Source organism: Budorcas taxicolor, chromosome 18 (assembly GCF_023091745.1).
Source record: "Budorcas taxicolor isolate Tak-1 chromosome 18, Takin1.1, whole genome shotgun sequence".
In the NCBI taxonomy this organism is placed as follows: domain Eukaryota; kingdom Metazoa; phylum Chordata; class Mammalia; order Artiodactyla; family Bovidae; genus Budorcas; species Budorcas taxicolor.
The window spans coordinates 63,415,413-63,425,343 of record NC_068927.1 but is presented as its reverse complement, the minus strand read 5'-3'; the positions used below and the strand labels follow the sequence as shown (position 1 = coordinate 63,425,343).

At 46.4% G+C, this 9,931-nt stretch overlaps 1 protein-coding gene across 1 annotated transcript; it reads right to left on the bottom strand.

Annotated features, from left to right (window-relative positions):
* Window positions 1–2,472: 2,472 nt before the first annotated feature.
* On the bottom strand, window positions 2,473–9,493 carry LOC128062906 (cationic amino acid transporter 3-like). The gene is given in 13 exon segments (XM_052655364.1): window positions 2,473–2,525; window positions 2,937–3,045; window positions 3,527–3,693; window positions 3,892–4,088; window positions 4,258–4,360; window positions 4,463–4,602; window positions 4,777–4,828; window positions 4,831–4,998; window positions 5,168–5,280; window positions 5,607–5,784; window positions 7,699–7,838; window positions 8,409–8,427; window positions 9,094–9,493. Coding segments are annotated over 13 exon segments (1,812 nt in total). The 5' UTR covers window positions 9,467–9,493.
* Window positions 9,494–9,931: the final 438 nt, after the last annotated feature.

The window sequence follows — 9,931 nt, the reverse complement described above, 5'->3', positions numbered from 1 at the left end:
GAGAATGCACAGGTCATAGCAAACACCCTCTTCCAACAACACAAGAGAAGATTCTGCACATGGACATCACCAGATGGCCAACACCAAAATCAGATTGATTATATTCTTTCCAGCCAAAGATGGAGAAGCTCTGTACAGTCAGCAAAAACAAGACCAGGAGCTGACTGTGGCTCAGATCATGAACTCTTTATTGCCAAATTCAGACTGAAGTTGAAGAAAGTGGGGAAAACCACTAAACCATTCAGGTATGACCTAAATCAAATCCCTTATGATTAGACAGTGGAAGTGAGAAAAAGATTTAAGGGACTAGATCTGATAGGCAGAGTGCCTGATGAACTATGGACGGAGGTTTGTGACACTGTACAGGAGACAGGGATCAAGACCATTCCCAAGAAAAAGAAATGAAAAAAGCAAAATGGCTGTCTGAAGAGGCCTTACAAATAGCTGTGAAAATAAGACAAGTGAGGAGCAAAGGAGAGAAGGAAAGATATACTCAATTGAATGCAGAGTTCCAAAGAATAGCAAGGAGAGTTAAGAAAGCTTTCCTCAGTGATCAATGCAAAGAAATAGAGGAAAACAATAGAATGGGAAAGACTAGAGATCTCTTCAAGAAAATTAGGAAGGGAGCATTTCAAGCAAAGATGGGCTCAATAAAGGACAGAAATGGTATGGACCTAACAGAAGCAGAAGATATTAAGAAGAGGTGGCAAGAATACACATACAAATTTTACAAAAAAGATCTTCATGACCCAGATAATCACGATGGTGTGATCACTCACCTAGAGCCAGGCGTCCTGGAATATGAAGTCAAGTGGGCCTTAGGAAGCATCACTATGAACAAAGCTAGCGGAGGTGATGGAATTCCAGTTGAGCTACTTCAAATCCTGAAAGATGGTGCTGTGGAAATGCTGCACTCAATATGCCAGCAAATTTGGAAAACTCAGCAGTGGCCACAGGACTGGAAAAGGTCAGTTTTCATTCCAATCCCAAAGAAAGGCAATGCAAGAATGCTCAAACTACTGCACAATTGCACTCACCTCACACGATGGTAAAGTAATGCTCAAAATTCTGCAAGCCAGGCTTCAGTAAAACATGAACTGTGAAATTCCAGATGTTCAAGCTAGTTTAAGAAAAGGCAGAGGAACCAGAGATCAAATTGCCAACACCTGCTGGATCATGGAAAAAGCAAGAGAGTTCCAGAAAAACACCTATTTCTGCTTTATTGACTATACCAAAGCCTTGATGGTGTGGATCACAATAAACTGTGGAAAATTCTGAAAGAGATGGGAATACCAGACCACCTGACCTGCCTCTTGAGAAGCCTGTATGCTGGTCAGGAAGCAGCAGTTAGAACTGGACGTGGAACAACAGACTGGTTCCAAATAGGAAAAGGAGTACATCAAGGCTGTATATTGTCACCCTGCTTGTTTAACTTCTATGCAGAGTACATCATGAGAAACGCTGGGCTGGAAGAAGCACAAGCTGGAATCAAGATTGCTGGGAGAAATCTCAATAACCTCAGATATGCAGATGACACCACCCTTATGGCAGAAAGTGAAGAAGAACTAAAAAGGCTCTTGATGAAAGTGAAAGAAAAGAGTGAAAATGTTGGTTTAAAAGTCAGCATTCAGAAAACTAAGATCATGGCATCTGGTCCCATCACTTCATGGAAAATAGATGAAGAAACAATGGAAACAGTGACTGACTTCATTTTGCGGGGCTCCAAAATCACTGCAGATGGTGATTGCAGCCATGAAATTAAAAGACACTTACTCCTTGGAACGAAATTATGACCAACCTAGACAGCATATTCAAAAGCAGAGACATTATTTTGTCAACAAAGGTCCATCTAGTCAAGGCTATGGTTTTTCCAGTAGTCATGTATGGATGAGAGAGTTGGACTATAAAGAAAGCTGAGCGCAGAAGAATTAATGCTTTTGAACTGTGGTGTTGGAGAAGACTCTCAAGAGTCCCTTGGACTGCAAAGAGATCCAACCAATCCACCCTAAAGGAGATCAGTCCTGGGTGTTCATTGGAAGGAATAATGTTGAAGCTGAAACTCCAATACTTTGGCCACCTGATTTGAAGAGCTGACTTATTTGAAAAGACCCTGATGCTGGGATAGATTGAGGGCAGGAGGAGAAGGGGACGACAGAGGATGAGATGACTGCATGGCATCACCGACTCAATGGACATGAGTTTGGGTGAACTCCAGGAGTTGGTGATGGACAGGCAGGCCTGGCGTGCTGCAGTTCATGAATTGGAAAGAGTCGGACATGACTGAGCCACTGTACTGAACTGAACTGAAATGCATTGCACCATCATAGTCCATAGAGGCTTAAAGTGCCCCTTTAACCAGAAGATTCCTCTAGCATATGAAGAGATTCCACATGGCATCTATGTCCTGTAGTTAAGATGATTCAGCAGCAGGGATGCTTGAGTGAAGAGTTTAGGAGGTGGAGGCTGTTGCTTCTAGTTCTCCTCCAGGCTATGTCGGATCCCATAGCCAAAGTATATGGCAAATCCTAGTAGGGAAATTAGACGATGAGAAGGGAAAGTAGGTGCTCTCCTTACTGATACACAGTCATGTACATGCTCGTGAGCATGCTCACTCCTTCAGCCGTGACTGACTCTTTTGTGACCCCATGGACCATAGCCCTCCAGGCCCTTCTGTCCATGAGATTCTCCGGTGAAGAGTACTGGGGTGGGTTGCTATTTCCTCCTCCAGAGGATCCTCCTGACCCAGGGATTGAACCCATGTCTCTTATGTTTCCTGCATTGCCAGGTGGATTCTTTACCATTGAGACACCAAGGAACCCCACTCTTGCTCACTAGGTCTCCTATGAGGGTGTCTGACACAGTTTAGGGGAGTGGTGTTAGGAAGAAGATGGGGATCAGTCAACTGAGAGGTCTCTTAATCCCAGAAAACCACTTACCAATGGCATTCCAGACACTGAATTGGATCCAGGCCCCAGAAGTCATCTGCACCATCAGATAAATGTTCAGAAAGATGCTCACCAGTGGGAGGACAGGCAGAGCAGGGACCTGTGGGCAGAGTCACTTCATCCCTGAACACACCCCAGACGTTGGAAAAGGGGCCTGCAACCCACATGTGGGCAGGAAGACTCCAGTCCTGTTGAAGCTGTGTGTTCAGTGCCTACTGAAACTGGGTATGTGAAGCACTGAGTGTGGATCAGGGAGGGTCCATTGGTTTGAGCAATTCCCATCTTCTCACATTCAGTAAAGGATGTTTAGACCTCAAAGCAGGTGAACTTCATTCACTCAAGGTGGATAGTTTGGGCACATAAGGTCACCTACTTTTTAAAAAACTTAATTAACTAATTAATTTGGCTGCATCAGAACTGAGTTGTGGCCCAAGGGCTTCTCTAGTTGTGGGGGCATGGGCTTATCTTCCCTGCAGCATATGGGGTATTTTTTCCCCCACCAGGAATCTAACCTACATCCCCTGTATTGCAAGGTAGATTCTTAACCAACCACTGGACCACCAGGGAAGTCCCTCACCTACCCTGAACGGAAGAGGAGAGGGGTTCTGGGGCTGCCTCCAGATGATGATCGTGACCCCAGTGATGAGCAGCAGCAGCAGCACAGCCACTGTTGTGAGCACGGGGTCTCCAGAGAACAACTGGCTGGGCCACTGGGCCAGGACCAGGCTCAGGATGGCCAGCAGGAGAACTGCAAAGGTCAAGATGAAGGAGAACAGGCTGGACCCAGAAGACAAAGATGTCAGGACCTCGGGCCACATCCCTCCCCAGGCTGCCCACATCAGGAAGGGGCATCATATCTCTACTACTTCGTAACTGAAAAAGACACGTATTTCCAACCCATCCTGTCAATTTCAGAATACTACCAAAGAGAAGTCCCATTGCTCACCAAGCAGGAAGGCACATCCATAGACAATCTGGCCAGATTTCCAGGTGGGGATGGTGCCAGTAGGGAACCACAGACTCTTCAGAATGTTTGAGTTTCCTGCTTCAGATACAGGCTCTAGAGGGTTTTCTTCAAGTTTAGGCTTCATCTCAATTTCCTCCTCTGTTTTCTCCTTGCTGAACTTCTGATCTGGCTGGTACCTGAGTGAGAGGATATTAAGGCAATATTAACAACAGACCATATACTCATCCATCACCAGAGAGTTTAATCCAACTCTCTCCTGATTTCAGCAGAGCAAGACATGAAGCTAGAGGAGTTTTAGCTCCCCTCGAGTCCACGACTCTGAGCCAAGTTGTAGCGGAGTCTCACCTGAGGGCAAGCACAGAGAGAGCCACCAGGGAGTCAGCAAGCAGGGTCCCGATTGATAGGAGGTCCGCCAGATCGCTGAACTTGAAGAGTAACGCCATGACCGCTAGGATGAGGGCACAGACAAGGTGGGGAAAGGAGTGAGAAACAGCCAGAAATATCCAAGGTAAGGAAATGATCAGACAAGGGGTGGGTTTTGTTTATCCACCTGCAAGGTTTCCAGAAGACAGGATGGCCCTGACAGGCGTGCCTGTGTGGGCGTGGATCTGGGCAAGGCCCCGAAAAGGGAGTCCGTCCTCTGCCATCACGCACATCCCCCGAGGCATGGGGAACATATCACCTAGGAGACTGGAAATGAAAGAGGAAACGTGTATGAGGACATGGAGAGACGGGAAGGGAGGACCGGGGCTTCTGTTTCCTAGTCTACTTGAGTCAAGGTGTCCTTCCCTCTTGCCTCTCAATCCCAAGGGCTGGGATACCTGAGCATCTGACAGTCAATGGGGAGAAAGCCATGATACTAACCTGGGCGTAAGAGCACAGAGGGCGCCAACAGCCACAACATATCTGGCAGGGCCCACCCAACAAGGAGGAAAGCCTCTGGCAAGGGGCTCTCAGGATGAATCTGGTAGTAGGGCACCATGAGGGTGAGTGCTGCTGAGACACCAAAGCACACCAAAAAGCAAATGAAGATCGTGATCATGGTGCTCACGGGGATGGACCACTGAGGATTTAGGGCTTCTTCCCCTGCAGGATGCATAGATGTACTAGGTTAGGAAAACACAGGGAGTGAAAACACAATATCCCCTCTCCTCTTGCACCATCAAAAGCAGCTTATCCTTCTCCCAACCCCTATGCCCAAGGGCAGCCTAATCTGTCCCCAAACCCCTGATGAGAAGCACAGTGACTATATTACCTTTAGTGACAATGGCATCAAAACCAATAAACATGTAGAAACACATAGCTGCTCCCTGGAGAATACCATCAAAGCCAAAAGGTGCAAACCCTCCGGAACCCAGAGGGCCCAACCTATGGTGAGAGAGGAATGAGGAAGAACATGAGTGAGGTGAGTTCAGCCATCTCTACTGGACTCTTCCCTTCATACCACAAGTGCTGGGCTCCAGGACCCCCATCACTTAGATCCATCAGCCCAGGTCTCTTTGGTGGTGGTTTACTCATTTAGTCATGACCAACTCTTTCAACCCCATGGGCCATAGCCTGCCAGGCTCCTCTGTTCATGGGATTATCCAGGTAAGAATGGTTGAGTGGGTTGCCACACTTTAGTCCCCACCAGATTTCCAGACTTGCACCCACCTTCACACAAGTGTCACTATGGACAAGAGAACCCTCCTAACCTAGAGGTGCCACTGGATGCAGACGTGTTCAATGTGTAGTCCTGTTCTGTGAGCTTCCAGTTGTGCAGGTCTCCCTTAATGAAGCCAGAGATGATGATGAAGCTGAGAACCAAAACGTTGATGCCTGTGAACACTTTGTAAAGTAGAGTTGACTCAGGAGCTCCCAGAGCCAGTAGTCCTGTGGGAAAGAAGGAATATGAGACATCCAAAATAACCAAATCCATAGAGACAGAAAGCAGACCAGTGGCTACAGTGTCAGGAGGGCTGATGGTTGGTGGATAGATGGACAGTGACTGCTCAGTGGGTGCAGGGTTTCCTTTGCTTGTGATGCAAATGTTTGGAACTAGATGCAGGTGATGGTTACACGACACTGTGAAGGTACTAAGTCCCACTAAGTACACTTTCAGACAGCTTGTTTCTTACTGTGGCCATCATCTCACAGTAGACATGTCTATCAAATCATCATGTGGTACACTTTAAACTTATACAATGTTGGATGTTAATTAACTCAACAAAATTGGGGAGAATAATTAAATGGTTAATTTTATGCTATGTAAATTTTCTCTCAATTAAAAAAAAAGTTTGGTCTTAGTATAGAGGAAGAAACTTGTCAGTCTAAGTAAATGCTTCTCTGCTGGGAGTGGTTTTGTTCCCCAAGGGACTGTTGGCAACGTCTGGAGACATTCTCTTTGTTTTGTTGTGGGTTCATTTTTTGGCCATGCCATGGTTTGTAGGATCTCCATTCCCTTGCCTTGGATGAACCTGGGCCATGGCAGTGAAAACCCAGAATCCTAACCACTAAGCCACCAGATACACAGATGACACCACCCTTATGATAGAAGATGAAGAGGAACTGAAGAGCCTCTTGATGAACGTGAGAGAGGAGAGTGAAAAAGGTGGCTTAAAACTCAACATTCAAAAAACTAAGATCATGGCATCTGGTCCCATCACTTCATGGGAAATAGATGGGGAAACAGTGGAAACAGTGTCAGACTTTATTTTGGGGGGCTCCAAAATCACTGCAGATGGTGATTGCAGCCATGAAATTAAAAGACACTTACTCCTTGGAAGGAAAATTATGACCAACCTAGATGGCATATTCAAAAGCAGAGACATTACTTTGCCAACAAAGGCCCATCTAGTCCAAGCTATGGTTTTTCCAGTAGTCATGTATGGATGTGAGAGTTGGACTATAAAGAAAGCTGAGCACTGAAGAATTGATGCTTTTGACCCACGGTGTTGGAGAAGACTCTAGAGAGTCCCTTGGACTGCAAGGAGATCCAACCAGTCCATCCTAAAGGAAATCAGTCCTGAATATTCATTGGAAGGACTGATGCTGAAGCTGAAACTCCAATATTTTGGTCACATGATGCAAATAACTGACTCATTGGAAAAGACCCTGATGCCAGGAAAACTTGGACTGCAAGGAGATCCAACCAGTCCATCCTAAAGGAAATCAGTCCTGAATATTCATTGGAAGGACTGATGCTGAAGCTGAAACTCCAATATTTTGGTCACATGATGCAAAAAACTGACTCATTGGAAAAGACCCTGATGCTGGGAAAGCTTGAAAGCGGGAGGAGAAGGGGACGGCCGAAGATGAGATGGCTGGATGGCATGACTCACTCGATGGACATGAGTTTGAGCAAGCTCTGGGAGTTGGTGATGGACAGGGAAGCCTGGCGTGCTGCATTCCATGGGGTTGCAAAGAGTTGGACATGATTGAGTGACTGATCTGAGGTGAAGCCACCAAGAAACTCCCTGGAGACATTCTGATTGTCACAACTTGGGGGGTTGGTGTCACCCATATCTAATGAACATAGTTTATAGATGCTACACACCCAACAATGATTAAATTAAGATAACCCTACAGTGCACAGGTTAGCCCCCACACCAAAGGCTCCTCCAGCCTAGAAGATCAGTAATGCCAAGGGTGGGAAATAACGGTCTATATCTTGCCTTCCTGTCTCTCATACCAAAGACCATTCTTCCTAGTTCTAATCCCCCATATGCTGCTACCCCAAGCCTTTCCTACCCCTTTTCCCCTCCACACCCCACCCTTCCCGTCCTATCATGAAAATCCCCAGCTTACCAGTGAGAAGCAGCAACACGGCCATTGCAACAAAATCTGGGTACGTGGCCAGGAAGTAGGGCATATACGGAGAGAAAGTTCCCTCTAACGCCTGAGAGATGTGGTTCCCAATCAGGCTGTCGAAGGTGTGGCTCCAGGCCCTGGCCACACTTGGCAATGGCTGCAGCAGCAGCAGAAGGAACATTTGTTAACAAACATAAATTGAACCCCTCTGTGTCCCATAGGGTATATTTTTGGGGAAAATTACAAAATACTGATGCTGAACAGAGCTCTTTGGGACTCTGGGCACAGAGGCCTTTTTGTTCCCCATTTCTTGTAGGCGAAACTTCAGCCCCCATGACCTTCCCTGAGCTCCAAAGGACAGATTCAAAGAGCTGTTAATCAAGGCAGGGGGGCCAAGAAACCACCTGAGGCAAGATTAAAGGGAACGCAGAAGCTCATCAATATTAGGTGGTTTGTTGGTTGCTTTCCTGATGGTCCAGTGGTTAAGAATCTGCCTTGCAATGAAGGGATTCACATTCAAGATCCCATGTGGCACAGAGCAAGTAAATGTGAGCATCACAACTAGAGAGTCCATGCCCCACAATGAAAGATCCTGTGTGCTGTAGCTAAGACCTGACACAGTCAAATAAATATTCAAGAAAAGAAAGAAAGAAGAAAACACTTAAAAAAAAATTAGGAGACCTGATCACCTGAGACTCTGCACATACCGTGAGCTTCTCAGGATAGCTCTGACCAGGAGCCCTGACTATATATTCTCTCCCTATTCCCATGGGAGTGGGGGCACTGTTATTAAGGCACAAACCTACTGTCTTCCCACTTTGCCTGGCAGAGAAATAAAGCCACTCTCTCCTTCTCCTTTATGACTCTGTCTCTATTTCTGTTTGGTGTTGGTGCACAGAGAGCCAAGATTTTGCATCAATACCTACTCTCAAAGAGTTCTTCTTCATGAGGTGGGGAGAGTAGAGTCAAATGATCACCAAATAGGTCAACTATTTAACACATTAGCAGATGATCAATGTTATGTAAGAAAACAGTGAAGTGGGAACAGGAAAATGGGAGACAAGGGTTGAAATCTTAAATCAAGTGGTAAAGGGAAATCCCATGAATGCAACAACTGAGCAGAGACTTCAGTACGGTGAGGGAAGGAGCCTGTGGGACACACCTCCCTCTCACGCACTCCCGACAGTTCCCTTTCCTCTGGGTTCTTGGTCCATCATTTAAGGAAGCAGGAGAAAGCTGAGTAGAATGATGTTGTGGAGTGTTCCTGACACTATTACCCTCTTCCTCCTCCAACAAAGTGGATGACAAAGTGCTCATGAATGACCGAAGACCCAACTCCTCACTCCTAAATTCTGATCTCAAGCCCCACACCTTTTCCACCCATCATCTCACCAATGACATAAGCTAGTATGAGGTTCCAACCAGTGATGAAAGCCCACAGTTCTCCCACACTGATGTAGCTGTAGAGATGCGCAGAACCGGTCCATGAGACCCGTGTCCCAAACTCGGCATAGCAGAGCCCAGACAACGCAGAAGACAGGGCGGCCACCAAGAAGGAGATGACGATCGCTGGTCCAGCAATGAACATGGCCACTTCTCCCACCAGGATGTACACGCCGGCCCCCAGTGTGCTGGCCACACCCAAGACCACCAGGTCAAGGGTGTTCAGGTGACAGGCCCTGGGACTCTCAGACCCCTCAGTGGGCTTCAACTGTTGCCTTCAAACCAGCTTCTGACCAAATTGGTGAACATCCTGACATCGCATCCTAGACAGAGTTGAGGAAGTAAGATCTGCTGAGAAAACAAGACACAAAGCCATCAAGAATGTTATCCACTCTTGGTCCTGGGAGTTTCACAGATGAACGGTGTGACAGGGACCACATGGTCAAAGGACACATTGGCCAAGTTCTCCATCTGTGAGCTTCGGTTTCTTTAACATAAAGAAAGCTCTTAATATAATTAAAAGTTACTAGAAAGTTCGCTTAAAGAGAAGTGAAGGGGAGCAGACTATGTCTCCCCCAAATGTCCCACTTTGGCACGCAGGTTGCTTTGAGCTAAAATTAATTAAGACCCAGAAGACTCAGGAGGAGTTCCTTGTCTCTCCTTTAACTGCTCAAAATAATGTAGATTAGGAGACCTATGCCAGGAAGAGAGTCATTTACCAGGGATAGCTTTTTATCTCAGAAAGACTTACCTGTCTGGAGTGGCAAATGTTTGCTTCCCAAATAAT